General features: G+C 43.5%; 1 protein-coding gene across 4 annotated transcripts in view; it reads left to right on the top strand.

Moving 5' to 3' along the window:
• The window catches only part of RIN2 (Ras and Rab interactor 2), a 112,620-nt gene extending 97,798 nt beyond the window's left edge, over positions 1–14,822 (top strand). For 3 of the 4 annotated variants that reach the window (XM_082359539.1, XM_082359541.1, XM_082359540.1), the window contains one exon: positions 2,545–4,427. In XM_082359539.1, the coding sequence (XP_082215665.1) occupies positions 2,545–2,868 (324 nt within the window). In that variant the 3' untranslated portion in view covers positions 2,869–4,427. Of the gene's footprint in view, positions 1–2,544; positions 4,428–6,737; positions 6,947–9,900 lie in introns of those variants that run through there. The other variant, XR_014235518.1, reaches the window with a different exon arrangement.
• The last annotated feature ends 3,329 nt before the right edge of the window (positions 14,823–18,151 follow it).

Raw genomic sequence — 18,151 nt, 5'->3', positions numbered from 1 at the left:
GAGTCAAATTAGGGCAGGATTTCCTCCAGAACGTTCAGCGTGGATACTGACCACCTGAGCTCACAGGAAGCCAGAAGGAAGGATGCTCTCAGCACAGGTGGCAGATGGGAGACTGGGAGGTGGAAGCAGCCGTGTGAGGCCCTGCACTTGACCTGGTCTCTCTGAGAAGAGGGACGCCTCTCCTTTTTCATCTCTCCACCCCCCCAAAACAGAAGACCCCAGCATCCCATCAGCAGCGTCAGCTCTGGCAGCCGGTCAGGGCCAGAGTTGAAGAGTGAGCAAGCATCTGGGCCAAGTCCTGCCTGGATCCCCTTCCAGAATTTTCTGTGCCCCTGGGCTGGTCCCTGGGAAGGGGAGTTCCCACAGAGCTTGCTTCCTAGAGAGGAGAGAGGCAGGTTGAGGCTATAGAAATCTTGACCCAACACAGGAACTCTTGATTTGCTCACAGTCTATGAAATGATGAGTAAGTCTGCAGATGTCTTCAGATAATATTTCAAAAGTTTCAAATAGGATTGTAAACCCCGACCGTGCTTTGTGTCCACGTGCCACGTGGTGTATTTCCAAGCAGGACAGATTTGCTCCATGTCCAGATTCACCTTCCTTGCCCTTCTTGCCTTTTTAATGCTCTGAAAACACTCAAAAGGTACATTTGGTTTAAAGCCGCCCATCGTGGAAAGGCAAGGTCAGCAAGGTTTTCTCCAAGATAGGAGTGTTCCCAGAAATTCCTTCCCAGGTGCATAAATCTAAGGAGCAAGAAGGCATCCTGTGCGCCCCCCACCCCTTGGATTGTTGAAGAACCATCCACGTGTTGAGCGATTTAGCATCCGCAGGCCCTTGGAATGTGGCGACTGTTGGCCATCTGGGGAGGGGTTTCCTAAGGCCACACAGCCTCTGGGGAGAAGAACGGAGGAAGAGAAAGAAGAAGGGATAAAAACGCATCCTTCCACCTCCCCACCTGCCATTAGCCCCTTCCGCCGGTCCCCTCTCTCCATCTGGAGCTTCTAACCTAGAACCCCCAGAGTCCCCGCCTTGTGCACACCCCTCCCCACTGGCCTCACTCACCTCAGAGATGCACATCTTCTAAGAACAGACCCAAGATTGGAATTGTCAGCACTCAGCTTGGCTGTAGAAGCCAAAGCCAGGAAGCAAAGCTGCACTTGGAACTCCTAAGTCAGGGTCACAGACACACACATCTGCTCACGCTGGAGAGGCAGCACACCTCACCTCCGTGGTCGAGACACCAGACGCTGGCCCTGCCGCTCACTCACTGTGTGGCCTTGGGCAAGTTCCTTAACCTCTCTGTGCCTCAGTTTCGTCACTGGTCAAACAGGGATAGTGTAGGCCTCCTTCACAAGGTTTTTTTTTAGGAGTCAGTGAGTAAATGCATACCATGTGCAGGCCATGTGCTGAGGGGGTGGTATGGGAGAGGAGGGGTTGGTGAAACCGGGCATGTGTGTACCCAAAGGTGCCCTGAAATGTTCCAGTTCAAGAGCGTCGGTGTTATCATCTGTGTGCAGGGTGCACTGGCCTTCCCAAGAGCTCTCTTTTCTATCATCTGAGGAAACCCTCAGGGTAACCGTGTAGGAACCCCGGCAGAGAGCCCCACTCCCCGTTACTCCTGAGTAGGGCGGCCAGATTTCGAAGAGGAAGATGTATTTGTTTTCTGTCTGAAAATCAGATTTAACTGGGCGTTCCCTATTTTATCTGGTAACCCCACTCCTGAGGAAGTAGAACTGCAGAATGACCCAGGGCCACAGACTGTCAGAGGGCCGGGCAGGAGCCTGGGATGCCCCGCACCTCGTCCGGGCCCCGGGTCGGTTCTGTTCCGTGAAGCCACTCGCCTGGTGCTGCTTGCTATCCGGGGCCTGCAAACACCCCCCAGCCTGCAGCCCCCATCTTCACGGCACCACCCTGCACCCCGGTGCGCCCTGCATCTCCCAGGCCTTTCCACGGAATCCACAAGCCCTGCCGACTTTCCCACACAGCACTCAGAGCCACCTTGTGTTGGGTTGAACCATGTGAAATTGCCAGTGGGGGAGGGGAAGGATGGTCAACCGTCCGCGGTATCTCGTGGTCCAGCCTAACGCCATCAGCCCTGCTTAGGCTTCGTAAAAAGGACTCCAAAGCGAATAGAGCGTGTGCTCTTGTGTCTACATATGTTAACGTGTCTCCTGCTCCTGACTCCTGGCTCTTCTGACGTTTGGTTTGTTTTTCAAGCTGGGAATAAAGCCGGCGTCAGATCTGGTTGACACTCTTAACCAGGGATTTCTCAGCCCAGCTTTATGAGAGGGACTGAAAGGTGAGAGCAGGGCTGAACGGACTTCCTCCTGCATCTTGTATTGGGGACGAATTAAAGTCCATGCAGTTGTCCCACCATCCCGTTTCACATCAGCCTCTTCCCCTGTACTTGGGGGCCTCGTGTCCTGACCCTGGACGTCCCGGCGAGGCTCACCCGTGAGGCCTCTCCCTGGCGTCCCCCGGCTCACCTGCGCCATCTCGCTTCCTCTTCTGACGCCACCCCTGCACCTCTCTTTCCACCTGCAGAATTACCTCCGGGTCGCATTCCAGGACGTCAACAGTGGCTGCACGGGAAAGACCCTCCTCGTGAGGCCTTACGTCACCACGGAGGACGTGTGTCAGCTCTGTGCCGAGAAGTTCAAGGTGGCCGACCCCGAGGAGTACAGCCTCTTCCTCTTCGTGGACGAAACGTGGCAGCAGCTGGCAGAGGACACGTACCCTCAGAAAATCAAGGCCGAGCTGCACAGCCGGCCACAGTCCCATGTCTTCCACTTTGTCTACAAGCGCATCAAGAAGGATCCTTACGGCGTCATCTTCCAGAACGGGGAAGAAGAGCTCACCGCCTCCTAGGAGACACGCGAGGCTTCCCAGTGGTGCATCCAAAGAGGGGAGTTAGGAACCTGGCCTCTGGCTTCCACGTGCTTGTGCTTGAAAAGCAGTCACCTCCTTGGGGACCGCTCGGTTCAGTGACGGAGCCATCCACGGGCCGACTTGGCCGAGGGCACCTTTAGCCACGACGCCCAAGCACAGTAGCTGAGGTTCATGAAACAAACAGTAGGATCCGTCCTTCAGAGATGGAGAACTGCATCTGATGGTTCAGGTGTCCCGGGATCGTTTGCTGCCTACCCCCAGCCAGGTACTGGGTTGGCTCACGTGTATGTATGCGTACTGAATAAACATTTAAGGTACAAGTTCTTCTCTTGAGTTCAACAGCAGGCGTTTGACAAGACTGTCCGATGCGGTGCATCAAGGACCTCTCAGTTCAGTGGGTGCCTCCATCCTTTCCTTCCTTCCTTTCTTCTTTTTTTTTTTTTTTTTTTTTTTTTATGAAGAGCCTTTGCGTTTTTATATATTTCATAGAAATTTTTATAGCAGTTGCAGGTAAACTGTCAGGATTGGTTTTTAAAATATTTTTATAACTTTAAGATATTCTATAATTATGCATGTGATTTTTAACATTTAATATGCAAAAAGAAATCTCTTGCTGGATTTGAGAGTATTGCATTTTAAAAGTCTCTCTTCTGTAACTGGATGTTTGGGCAACTTTGTGGGGAGAGACTGCTGGGTTTCTTACAGCGATGTATTACTGACACTGGCCACAGAATGCCTTTGGAAATCCGACGTACTGTTATTACCTTGTTCACGCTCAGTGGTATCGCGTTGTTTTGTGTTTTCACCAAGTAATGCTGGGGATCAGGAAAGAAATGAATGTAGAGAGAGGTCGAGAGGGAAATACAGACTCTAACAGAGGACTAAGGGGTGGAGTCTGCTGGTTCAGGCTCCTTGAAGGAAGTGGGAAAAGGAGATAAAAGGAACCACCTATGCTGAAAATACTGTAAATATGCAGTGAGATTTGCAAAATCTGTCCCATGTTATTTGCTTTCGGAAGCAATTTTGAAAACCCCACGAGGGAAAAAAAAAATAAGAACACCACTTTTTTATTTTCCTTTTCCACATAAATCAAAACTAACAGCATCAGATTATTTTGGGCAGAAACCACGTAATGTGAGTTTCACTGAGTTAAATAAATGCCATTTGGAAAGGAGTTTGCAAATGCACCAAAAAGCCAATCTGTGTTGTAGAATGTGTGGCGAAGTTAAATTTCTGTTTTACGAAACCTGTTTGGGCGGGGGCTGGGGGGGGCGGTTTGCACAGAGGATGAGGGTCTCGTATCAACGTAACGAAGGTAGTTACAAAAACATGTTATTGTACTGTGTAAGGATGCGTAGTCATCTAATTTTGTTGGCTTTGTACCTTGTACCTTTTTAAGCTTTTGCTGTACATGTGGAACCCTCAACACATACTGTGTTGTACTTCCTTTTGTAAATGATTTTTTTAATGGAATTTTGCACATAATACATTGTAATACTGTACGATAATCATGTGTGAAAATAATTCTTGAAATATTCTTCAGTTGTCTTTTTCCTTTGAGAAGCAGAATGTGATTATGCACCAGAGAATGTTATGTAAATCTGGAACCCACACCAGTGTTTGTGGTTAGATAATCCATAGAGAGGAAACAGAAAAGTTGAAATTTTTTCAGCAAGCTCATGTTCTGACAGAAGCAGAAGGAAAAGATCGTGTTCTAACCTGAAAGGATTTGGTGTTATCTGGGACAGTCCTTGGCTGAGTTGGACCAAGAGAACATCACAGCTTATCAGAAGAGCCCTGCAGACACCCCGCCCTGGTCTCTTTTTTTTTTTTTAATGTAACCTCCGAAGTGCCCCGGCTGAGAGTTCAGGGCTGTGTCAAAATCAACAGGGCAGAGGCTGGCCTCTTCCTGGTGCTTGGCAATGGCTTGATAGGTCCTTGTTGACTGAACGAACTTTCTAACCCGTCAGTAGGATGGATGCTTAAAGATCAGAACTGTGGCTGAGCCGACTGCCTGCTTTGCATATTTACCATGAATTCAGAGTGACAGTTCAGTCCCTGTAGTTTAAGATCATCACACTCTCCTTGTCCTCCAAAGTCAGTACACTGCTGACTTAAAGCGGGTCACTGTGCCTGAATGGGAGACAGCCGGAGTAAACTTCAGTGAGATCAAAAAAGGATGCTAGTGTGAGCAGAAGAAAGCATCACAAGACAGCCCCTGGTTTTGTCGTTGGGCAATGTTTCCATGCTAAAATTACAGCTTCACATGCGTCTTCACTTTTTTCCCCACGCCGACATTTCTCACTTCTCAAATTGCCAGGAAACAGATTTTGGGGCAGTTTGGAAGGAATAAGAGGAGAGTAAAAATATACATGCTGGGTGGAGGGAGAGGAAAATGTATTTCCAAATCTAAAAATATAAAAGTTGAATGCCAGCCAGAGGAAAGGATTTCTTTTTTTTTTTAATGTTATATGCAGTGCCAAATATTCTCTCCTCGGGGACGCAGAATAGAAATAGAAACTGTTCGAGTAGATCAGTATCGTGTGGAAGTTACAACTTTAGATCTGTAAGGAAACACAGAAGGCAGGAAACCCAACCATGAATGCTTTCATTCATAAATGCGGCTTCACGTCTGCCAGGCATCTCTTACCTCCATCTTTAAGAGACTGGAAATGAGACAGCACTCTGATTATCAACAACAGCACTGCCTGCTTACTCCCTAAAGTCTGAGAGGAAGGGCTACGTACATGGGACACGGGTATTCTAATCGCCTGGCAGTATCTGATGATAAAATCCTAAAAATCATCATTTTTCAAACCATGTTTGTGATGGTGAATTTGGGACCAAAAGTGTTGTTGGTCATTTAGTGAACCCTGATCAAGTTGGAAATAGGAGAAAATTCACATAACATGGCAGAATCCTAAAGGGATCGTAAAAAAAATAGAAGAGATGGAGGGAGGAAGATCTGGTGCTTGTCTCAGAGAACACGCTCTTATTTGAAAAAGATGTTTCCCTCCAACGTGGAAGGATGGGTGGCATTTGGCACAAACATTTCCCCCATGGACTGACTTTGTCAAGAAGGTATGCAGGAGAAGTTTATAAAAAATTATTCAGAAAGGTCTGGGCCAATACATTTAATAAAGTAGTAACAAGGGTCTGCCCTCAGACCCCCACAGAGCAGGCACGTGTGCAGGGGGGCAGCTTCGATTGAACTGGAGGGTGGGGGGACGGGAACCGGACAGCTTCTTGTCTCTCGATGCTAATAAGCTAAACTTCCAGGGTGGAAGTTGCCTGAATTCTGAAGTTCTGTACGTAATAGACATTTAGAATATCATCATAAGAATGAATCTGAGTATTTCCTTCCACCAAACGCAGATCTGCTGTGGCGGATCCTGGACTCTGTCAGCCTCGAGGGGGAGGCGCTCAGGGCCTGTGGCGGGGAGAGGGACAGTGGCTGGGGTAGGCGGGTAGCGGGGACGAGGCCGGGCTCAGCTCGGGGCTACGGTTTCCTCCCTGGCCCGCATCTCTCAGCCCCCGTGGCCCCAGAGGTGACAGCACCTCTGCAACCAGCCTGCCCTCGGGCCCCTGGGGAATACATCACCTCACACAGCTGAAGGCAGTTCCCCCCCCCATTTAGCTCCATTCCTTCCCTTCCCTCCCCCAGGACCCTGGGGGGCAGGTTTTAGGTTTTAATGAGGTGGGCGGGCTCTGGCCTTTCCCTGAGGCCTGTCCACGATGCGCTTCTCCAGTTCTACCAGAGATGCAGGGTGAACCAGGCGCCCCCACCTACACCCCGCCCATCCGCTCTGTCCCCAGGGCTCAGTGTCCGCTGGTCCTATTCCCATCAGGTTCTCAGCTTCGGCCGCTTCTTCAGCTCACCTGCAGGCCTTTAAAACCCCGAAGGCCAGGCTGCCCAGACCATCAGAATCTCTGCACGTGGGACCCAGGCAGCGACTTTTACTGAAACTTCCAAGGTGATTCTACTGTGAAATCGGGGCTGAGAAATACCAGGATAGATCAAGACACAGGTCTTAGGAGAGAAACACACCTGGGAGAGGTAAGACTTTGTCTACAGCCCCTAACGCCTAATCGATTACAGGTTCTTGGTCTTAGTCGGCTGATTTCAGCAAAAGACCATGGAAAATGTACTTGTAGCAAGGCACTGTTCCATGGAAATAGGAAGCAAGCCACATAGATGATTTTAAATTTTCTAGTAGCCACGTTAAAAAAAAGAAGAAAAACAAATGGGTGAAATCAATAGCACTATATTACAGTATTACTAGTAATTTATTTTAGTAATCTATTAGTAATCTATTTTATTATTTAACCCATGCTATCCAAAATATAATATTTCAACAATTAATCAATCTAAAACATTAGAGGTATTTTACATTAATTTTTTTCCATCGTCTCCAAAATCTTGTGTGTGTTGGGCACTTATGTCACGTCTCAGTAGCCAGATGTCAAATGCTCAGCAGCCACGGGTGACCGGTGGCTGCTATATGGGAGAGTGCAGTTCTAGCAAATTAACTAGCAATGATTTAAGAAGCTGAAAAATACAGTTATCGGTGCATATAAAATAAAACCACGTCACACATAAAACCACTCCTCTACCCACAAAATGCACACATGCACACTGTCAAACAGGCACCCCTTACCGGCCAAGGTGCTCATGGCACCTCCCTCTTGGCGCCTCTGAGAGCCACAAGGCACTGAATTAATCCATGTGACGTCTTGGAACCCAGTACTCCACAAGCACATTGAATATTTGTCACTATTATCATGAGACAATCAACTTCTTCGAAAGAAAATTTTCCACCGCTGTTGTTTGTTTCTACTGACCCGTTCACGTTTTTATCTGCTGGCAAGTTTCTTGTGAAAAAAAGAAAGACAAAAACAGGTACTAAGGTTTAATATATATAAACTATATATATCAATATACATATTATATATATTAACTATATATATCAATATATATTATATATATTAACTATATAAATCAATATATATTATATATATTAACTATATATCAATATACATATATATATTAACTATATATATCAATATACATATATATTAACTATATATATCAATATACATATATATTAACTATATATATCAATATACATATTATATATATTAACTATATATATTATGTGTATATTGTATATATTAACTATATATGTTAATATATATTATATATTAAATATATATCAATGTATATATTATATATAAACTATATAATGTATATATTATATATATTAACTATATGTGTTAATGTATATATTATATATATTAACTATATGTGTTAATGTATATATTATATATATTAACTATATGTGTTTATATATGTGTGCATATATGTGTGTATATATATATATATATATATATATTGGGGTGGGATGCCCAGTGTGGGAGGATTAAAAATAAAGTGAATGCCATCCGTTAACTTTGTTGTTGATGATGGTGGTGATGGAGGAGTACAGGTGTGAACTGGGAGGATATTCCCAGTGTTCCCTACTGGCCAAGAGCCTCAGCAGGGCCGTGGCCAGTGGTGACTATTGCCAAGAGGGGGAAAAGGGAGGAGGGAGGGAGATTGCAGCGATGGCCAGAGTGACATCCTGGGAGGAACCGGCTCTGCCCCGAGGGTGGCTCCAGTAGCACTTCCCAGAAAGGAATGATTACTTAAGTAAAAGTGTAATTACTGTCAGTGATTATTGCCACAGCTTTTCCTCTTTCAATTTTATTTTTTACATTCACTTATTCATTTAGATATTTATATATACGTCTATTATTTAACTGGATTACTCTTAAATACAATAGGCTTTACCAAAAAGAATAAGGTGTGATTTGATGTGATTTTCCTTATCTCTGATGTCTGTGCTTCCTCTTTCCTGCCGGTTCTACAAATTTTGAGAAAATGGACTCAGATTGCAGTTTTAGTCAGTTTTATCTTTTTCACTCTGTTTCTTCAGTCTACTGATACACAGTCACGCACAGAACAGAAATGCATCGACAATGAACTGAAAGAATGAAAAATTGCAAAGAAAAATAAACTGCCCAAGACTCTTTAACCAATCAAAATTAAATACACGTGAACTAGCTAGGACACTGGAAAACTTCTGCTTTTCACAAGCACGTGGAAGTATAATACTTGGCAAATGGCAAAATCTCATTTCACAGATAGTTGAAGATTTTGCTGCTGAAAATACAATCCATGGACCAAGCATAGCATCTCCCGGGAGCTCATCAGAGTCTCAGGACCCTCCCAGACTTACTGAATCAGAATCTACATTTTAACAAAATTCCCAGATGATCCACATGCACGTTACAGTTTGAGCAGTATTAGTTCAAGGCATATCTGGGTTGAGGGCATTTGTGCAGCTGATACAATTAAACTTAAGCTGCTGCTGTTAAATCTCTGGAGGAATGGAGCTTGTGACGCTAACTAAAAAAAAGGCATAACCTCACTTCAAACCACCTACATGATCACAAAAGGCTTAAAATGTAGATGTCAGGAAACAAGTGTTTAGCTGATGATGATTTATTCTTCTTGCTTTTATGGGGAAAAGAGACCTGAAAGGTAGGGGGAAAGACTTTGAAAATGAGGTGGGGTTGAAGACAAATACAGTGATTTTGCCAGGCATCTTCTTCTACCTCCAGCTATGTGAGGCAAACAGAAGCTGAGTCAGAAGGTTCTTTCTGTCTGGGCCAGCTGCTCTCACATGTGTACACGTGTGTGTGTGGGTGTGCGTGTGTGTGCAGGGACATCATCATGTAGTCTGGATAATTAACTAGTCACACTGTCTGCACATGATATTGGAAGTTTATGGGCTTTTTTATTTTCTGAAAGGACAGCCAACTTTCTTTTAAAGGCATTTCATTCCCTGAGAATCTATTATCTACAGGGCCATTTTGCTCATCGACTTTGAAAAGTAGGGAAGAGAGATGTAATTAAAATATATTTGGTGACTAAGGAGTGAATTGTTTAAAACATCTTTGGACTTGCAGGCGGCGGCTGCAAAGGGAAAGTGCTGTGGACCCTGCAGAACCCTTGCATTCCTCCGGACAGTGATTCCAAACAATCCTGAACCCTCCTATGCTTGCAGTGTTGTTTCATGCACGTGGTTTTGCTCTATCTTTTTCGGGGGGGAAGGGAGGATTTGTTTTTACAAAATAAACACCACATCAAATATTCCCAAGTGTATAATGAAGCAGCAGTTCCTGTCCCCTCCCCCAATCCCATTTCTATTTTTAAAAATATTTTTCACTTAATGTACAATCCTTTTTTAAAAATATTTATTTATTTATTCATTTGGCTGTGTCAGGTCTTAGTTGCGGCACGCGGGATCTTGCTGTTGCAGTGTGCGGGCTCTCTAGTTGTGGCGCATGGGCTCTAGAGCGCACAGGCTCAGTAGTTGCGGTGCGGGGGCTTAGTTGCCCCATGGCATGTGGGATCTTAGTTCCCCGACCAGGTATTGAACTCCCATCTCCTATACTGGAAGGTGGATTCTTAACCACTGGACCACCAGGGAAGTCCCCCAATCCCATTTGTGATGCCTCCCCCTCTAAACAACTCCTCCAGCTCCATCTGCCATTATTTATCTGCATATTTCTTTAAAAAATGCTTATACTGTTGCTTATTGATTTCTTTTCCAATATTAGACATTATTTACTGAGTCCATACTATGGAAGGTGAGAATTTAATCTTCTTATACCATATACATAGACATGCAATTTTTCTCCACCAATCTCCCCAAATAATTATATACCATTTTGGGTAAATTCATGTTTTTTATTATGATGGCAACGTAAATATTGTTCAGAGCTAAACTATAATGCACTTGTATTTCCTTTTTGTACAACTTTTTGTTTTTCTTGGAGTTAAGGATTGCTTCCATTTTTATGGTTTGTTTACTTTTAATGTACCTATTACTAATTCATTCTCAACCTCTATTCCACAGCTGAGAAATTCCTTTCAACATGATCTAATAATTCAGAATAATCTATCATTTCCTTTTATTTTTTTCATTGACGTATCCTTCCTAGAGCTGTCCTCCTGTTGTAATGTGGGTGGGCCAGTTGGTTTCTAGGACTGTGATAGAACTGTCTTCCTGGGAATTCTCCTTACCATTATACAGAGTCAAATGGCCTATATCCTATTTCCTGGATCCTTTTTTTCTCTTTCTTCACTCACTTCTTTGTTTTACTGGAGCACATTATTTAGAAGAATTGAAGGTGAAACGTTTGAGGCTTTTACGTATTCTTCTGATTCTTCTATCATTCCTAGTGCTTGATAGTTTGACTAGGTCGAGAACTCTGTTAGAAATTTCCTCTCAGAATCTTTTTTTTAAAAAAATTAATTAATTAATTAATTAATTAATTTTTGGCTGTGTTGGGTCTTCATTGCTCTGTGCAGGCTTTCTCTAGTTGCAGTGAGCGGGGGCTACTCTTCGTTGTGGTTCGCGGGCTTCTCATTGTGGTGGCTTCATGCAGGCTTCAGTAGTTGTGGCACGTGGGCTCGGTATTTGTGGCTTGCGGGCTCTAGAGCTCAGGCACAGTAGTTGTGGCGCACGGGCTTAGCTGCTCCGCGGCATGTGGGATCTTCCCGGGCCAGGGCTCGAACCCGTGCCCCCTGCATTAGCAGGCAGATTCTTAACCACTGCGCCACCAGGGAAGCCCTCCTCTCAGAATCTTGAAGGTTAGAAATAATTTTTTTTTCTCTTGTCATCTAGCTTTCAGAGATGCTGGTGTCTGACATCACTTGATTTCTAATCCATGCATATATGAATCTCATCTCACTTTATACCATTGGATCGTCTCCTTCCACCTTGACTGTGGGCCCAGCTAGAGGACTCACCTTGGTCAAAAGGACTCTAGTAAACAGGGTGCAAGTGGAGGTTTGAAAAGTGCTTGTGCATTGGGCTGGCCCCTTCTTGCTGCTGAGAACCCTTCCATCACCCTAGTGAACAGAACAAACTAGTTTCCTGGAAGATAAGAGATTGTGTGGAGAGAAGTCCCAGCCATCCCAGGACATCCCAGACACGTGAGCGAGGCCGTCTGGGATGATACAACTAACAAGCATCCAGCTCGGACCAGAATAACCACCCAACCAACCCACGACTTAAGTTGCTAGGTTTGGATGATTCGTTACACAGCAAAAGCTAACTGATACACTTCCCTTCCATTTTCCAGAAGCTGTTAGAAGAGTCTCCTTATCCCTGCTGTTCTCAAATTTCAAAGATGTGCCTCGATGTGGATTTTTTTTTTTCATCAGTTGTGTTGGAGACTCAGATCTCTTCCACTCTCTGGAAACTCATATTCTTTAATTCTGAGAACATTTCTCATATTTTCAAAATTATTATTTCTTCCCATCTATTTTCTCTTTCTGGAGTTCCTATTATTTAAATATTGGACCTGAAAACATGCCCCATTGGGTTAACAGAAACTGGTGACTAACAGAAATTCTTGAGCTTGTCTTACAGAACAACAGATAAGGGAACAGCTTGTTAAAAACCCCTCCGCTTGTGACCTGCCTTCACTGACCAAGCTCACCTTAATTATTTTTTGGCTCCCTAACTGCCCCCTATAGATAACACCTTTGAAGTAGGGGTTGCTATAGTAATGGGGGCTTAAGTTGTTTTCCAGGAACTTGGAGTCGGCTCCAGTGCAGTTGAAGCTGGGTAAGACTGGTTAGGAATGCCCACCCTAAAATTTGGCCTGCGCAGGTGTCCAGTGAAATATATCTTGACATCAGAGGACTGAAAAACTCCACCCTCAGATCGTGCTAAATGCCTCCATTTTTTTTTAACAGGCATCCCGTGGAAAAGCATGTAACCCAGATACACCTGCACACAACACTGGTTACCTCACTTTTTCCCTACCTCCAGTCACCTTTTCCCACACCTAAGACCACCCTGCTCCTTTATCCCATAAATATCTCAAGCCCTTGCCTTCGGGGAGGCAGATTTGAAATTTGTTCTGCATTCTCCTTCCTTGGCTGCCTTGCAAAGAAACCTTTTCTGTGTGACAAACCTCCATGTCTTAACGTTTGGCTTGCTTCAGGTCAGGCAAATAAACCTGGCTTGGTAACAGACCTACTAGATTGCACTCCTATTTTTTTTTTCAAGCTTTAATTCCTGCTTCCTGTCTCTATGTCTTTTTCTTATACTTTCTGGGGTATTGCTTCAATTATTGAATTTTTAATTTATAATAATAACATACTTTGTTTCTGAATGTAATTTTTATAATATTTAGTTCTTTTTTCCCTGCATGAAATACCTTATCTGTCTGTGGATCTTAGTTATAGCATTATCTTTTTAAAAAAATCTCTGTTCATCCCACTTTTTTTTTTTCTGTTTGTTTTATTCTGTCTTTTGGGTTAGAGGCTGTACTCAGATGTTCAGTGGCTTTTGATTACTCATAGTTTTGGGGGGATTTTTGTGGGGTTTTTTGGTTAATATTTATTTTTCTATTTTTTTACTTTTTTATTTATTTTGGTTGCACCGGGTCTTAGTTGTGGCAGGCAGGCTCCTTTGTTGTGGCTTGCCGGCCCCTTAGCTGCAGCAGGCAGGTTCTGTAGTTGCGGCAGGCAGGCTCCTTAGTTGCGGTACGCATGTGGGATCTAGTTCCCTGACCAGGGATCAAACCTGGGCCCCCTGCATTGGGAGCACGGGGTCTTATCCACTGTACCACCAGGGAAGTCCCGATTATTCATAATTAAATGTAAAGCACCACAAAGCTTCTTGGAAGCTGTGTATATTGGCAGAGTTTGTGAACTGGCGGCCCTCCCTTTAGGGTGACCATGTCGCAACCTGGTCATTTTATTGGAAGGATGAAAAATGTGAATATCTATGAGGCTTTTCTCTTGGGTCAGGCGATTTCCCCAGGAAAAGTTCTCCAGTACCCTACTGGGGGGTTGCAGGGTAGGGTTAAATCTCGCTGCCAGCATTCTGGGACCTACATAGGGCAGGGTCAGTGAGCCAGCTCTTACTTAACCCCGATTTCCAATGCAGTGGTCTGGAATGTAGGGGACACGGGTTCGATCCCTGGTCCGGGAAGACTCCATATGCCGTGGAGCAACTAAGCCCGTGCGCCACAACTACTGAGCCCGTGTGCCACAACTACTGAAGCCCACCCACCTAGAGCCCTTGCTCTGCAGCAAGAGAGGCCACTGCAATGAGAAGCCCGTGCACTACAACGAAGAGTAGCCCCCGCTCGCCACACTAGAGAAAGCCCGTGTGCAGCAATGAAGACCCAACACAGCCAAAAATAAATAAAATAAATAAATTCATGAAAAAAATCATAATAAAAAACATTAATTTATCCAAAATGTTATATAATTATTTGGGGAGATTGGCAAAGAAAAATTGCATGTCTATGTATATGGTATAAGAAGATTAAATCTTCCCCTTCTGTAGTATGAACTGTGCTCTGAGAACTTGCTTCCTATGCCTCTCCAGGGAGTAAGGCTGTCCTCTTCTCCCTGCCGTTGTCCCTGCCTTGTCTGAATCCTGAGCCTCAGCAGATTCTGCACTGGGAATCCATTGCCTTGCCCCTTGGCTTTTCGTCCTGTAGTTGCTGAACTCTCAGCTTGCTTCTGTCTGCTAAATGAGTTTACTAGTGTCTGTAACTGTGCGGCTAGTTCTCATCGGCTCTTGTCTTCTCCATTCTCTTTGTTCTTATGAATTTATGCCTTTAACAAGTTTTTTAATTCTCTTTTCTTCTCATCTTAAGTGAGGTGTTGATAGGAAGCTCATGTGTGCAGCTCAGCTTGTTTCACTGAAACCTGTAGTCAGCTTTTCCTATGAATGGTGAGTGCTGTTGTACAAGCTAGTTACCCGAACTAAAAATAATTGATTACATGGGTGGTTGGAGTCAATGCATCTATCTGACCCACTTATTTTATAAAGAAATAAATTTTTTATCTGAAGGCAACTACCCATCCCAGCTGTTTCATTGCCAAGCACATTGCCAAGGATTTATCAAAATGTATACTTACTGGGCACTTTGTCTTTTCCACTTGATCTGAAGGAAAAGAAACAGAGTAGCAAGGGATGAAACGCCAAGCTCTTTGCTTGTTTAAGTGTCAGAATATCACCACGATGAATGATGGATGAGAGCCTGGGTCAGCACTATTTACAGAAAAGCACATGATGTTTTGTCTCAATGAGCAGGAAGATGTTTCCTGATAAAATGTGGTAAAAGCTTGTCGTTTTTTCCAACTAAGCAGTAAAAGGAAGTACACAATGTAAAATGATCAATGAGACGCTCTGAGTCATCAGTAACATAGGAAAATGTGCAGCTAGGACACGAATGGTGTTTTTTCTGCAGGTTAAAAATAAGATTGAATGCGGTGAAACAGAAAGCAATAACAGCATGGCCTAGGAGCCCAAGTAACTATGGGACTCCAAGGCATTTAAATGTAGTTCGTGCTTTTTAGATAAAGTTAGTGAGTGGTGGGGACAATGAGGTAAACCATGGTGATTCTATTTGCTTTAGAGTCAGGTTTATTAAGGTATAACTTACATACAGTAAAATTCACTCTTTTCAGTGTACGTTCTATGAATTTCGACAGATCCATTCAGTGATGGAGTCACCACTGTGATCAGTCCCATAAAACTCTCCCCTAATTTCCTTCTGTTCCCCAACCCCAGCCCCTGCAACCAATGATCTGTTTTCTGTTCCTGAAATTCTCTCCTTTCCAGTTTATCATATAAATGGAATCATACAGTAGACAGAATTTTGACTCTGGCTTAAATATTTCTGTACAGGTTTTTGTGGGAACATAAGTTTTCATTTCTCTGGGATAAATGCCCAGGAGTGCAAGCTGGGCTTAAATGGTAGTTGCATATTTAGTTTGTAAAGAAACCACCAAACTGTTTTCCAGAGAGGCTGTGCCACTTTACATTCCCACTGGTTATGTGGAAGTGATTCAGCTTTGATTTTTTTTGTAAATTTGTGTTAAACTGCTGAAACTGTCAAAGATTTACTCGGGTTAAAACGTATGCACTTTTAAGAATGTTTTCTTTCTGGAAGTGTCATGACTAATCTCACTGCAATAAACAAAACTAAGTCACTCCCAAAAGGGAAAACAAAAATCATGCTGGCCTTACTCTTTTCCCCCAGAAACTTTAAACACCAGGGAAAAAATGGAATAATGATGTTTACAAAGTTCTTGGCGGGGAGAGAACATGGGATCCATGAATATCCAGCCAATATTCTAATCAGGCATCTCACAGACTAAGGAGCTCTGGGAACAGAGCAGCAGCCCCGCGGGGCCCCTGGAAAACAAAGCAAAGCAAAACAAAAAGAAAATACTGTAATGAAATCCAGACAAACCATAAACGAATCGAAATGAAGAATGGAACGAGAAAATTGTAATAAAAAAATGGCAGTGCGCATTACATCCACTCAATTATAGACGGAAATCAAACAACAGGAGGATGTGTAGTTGTAACACAGATGTATATATAAGTTCTGAAAAGTAACAATAATACAAGCAACATAATCAGGAGACTAGGGCAGAGCAGACAAAGATCATTACAAAGATCATTATAGCTTTCATTACAAAGAGACAATAGTGCCCTAAATGGAAACTTACGATAAAAAATACTTTGATCTCAACGATTTTCATTAAGATGTTGAAAACACATATACTATATATGACGTAATATAATATATATCTTAGGCATTAAAGGAAACTTTTAGGTACCCTTATTTCTTTGGTAGTCAGTAATCTATTTAGTTTTAACTCAGTTCATTTGGAAATGACCAAAAAAAAAAAAAAAAAGACTGGGTGTCCTGCCAGGTATACTGCGCAGTGAATACTAACCAGCTGTACATCTATTTATAAATACATTTCAGCATTCCTGATTGCTTTGTGTGGTTTAAATTCTCCTTTGAACCGATTGCGACATCTTACTGGTTCTTTCATAATGAATGAGTTGAAACCTTTGTCATGTGTTCATTTCATATTTGTATGAGAATCACAATTTTACCTTTTCTAAAAATTATCTTTTAGCATTCATTTAATGTAGCACATTGAGGGCAGTTGGTAGTGGTGGGATGAATTGGGAGGTTGGGATTGACATGTATACACTAATATGTATAAAATGGATAGCTAATAAGAACCTGCTGTATAAAAAACTAAATAAAATAAAATTCAGAAAAAAATAATGTAGCACATTGGGTTTTGCTGATAGGAAATTGTCTCTGAAATTTCTCCCTGTTGAAACACCTGGCAGGCAGGTGAGTTTACGTTGTCAGTCTGCCCTCCTGGAGCATTTGTAGAAACCTTGGACATGAGTTTGTGCCCCAGGGACTGTCACATGCCTCTGTTTGGGGGCTTTTGGAAACAGTGCCTGGAGCTGAGCTTGGACCTTGGTGGGGGGGGCGTCTTTCTTGGGGGGCCTGCCTACTTCCTCTGTCATCGCTCTCTCTACCTGCCCTGCCTGGGCCACACATCTGGGCAGGAGCTGCTGAGATTCCTGTGGGGCAAGTAGGGCCCCAGGGCAGTTAAGAGCTGTGAGGGCTTTGAATTTAGACTTCAGTTATGTGGGTTGGCTTGACCTCTGCAACCTGTCTCCCAGGACTTTACCTTTATTGAAATAACTCAAATTTTCATTTGAAAACTGCTATTCCATTCAGTTATTTGAAAACATAGCATGAATGGAACCATTTGGGTATGCCAAGCCACTTTTTAACCATACATTTTATGAAATCTAAATACAGAACAAGAATTTCCTATGACAGTTTAGCTCCTGGATTGAAATATGCTGCAAATGTAAAATACACACAAGATTTCAAAGACTTAGCACCAAAAAAAAACAAAAAAGCAAAACATTACATTAGTTTTTTTTTTTCTACTGATTACATGTGAAATGATATTTTTGATATACTGGGTAAAATAATATATATATAATTGCAATTAATTTCACCTTTCTCTTATGTTGTGAAACATGATACTAGAAAATTTGCGATCACATGCATGGCTGTCATCACTGGGACAGGCCACTCTGGACTGTGAATTCTCCCATCCCCCTCCGCTTCCTTCCTCATTTGCCAGGCGGCACCAAGTGGTCCTGAACCCCGCTTTTCTGCTTTGGGTTCCTAACCCCTGGCAGCGTCTTGTCTTCTTCCCGGAGGATCACTCTGCCTGCTTTCCCCTGTCACTCCAAGGAGGGGTTTTGAAATTCTGAGAGGGAAGACCCCCGACTTTACAGGCTTTCCCGGCTCTGGCCGCCAGAGGGCGCTGCGTCGC

Source organism: Balaenoptera borealis, assembly GCF_965194805.1.
Source record: "Balaenoptera borealis genome assembly, chromosome: 16".
Taxonomy (NCBI): Eukaryota; Metazoa; Chordata; class Mammalia; order Artiodactyla; family Balaenopteridae; genus Balaenoptera; species Balaenoptera borealis.
Note: the sequence above shows the minus strand (reverse complement) of the source record. Positions and strands in the feature narration are given on the sequence as shown.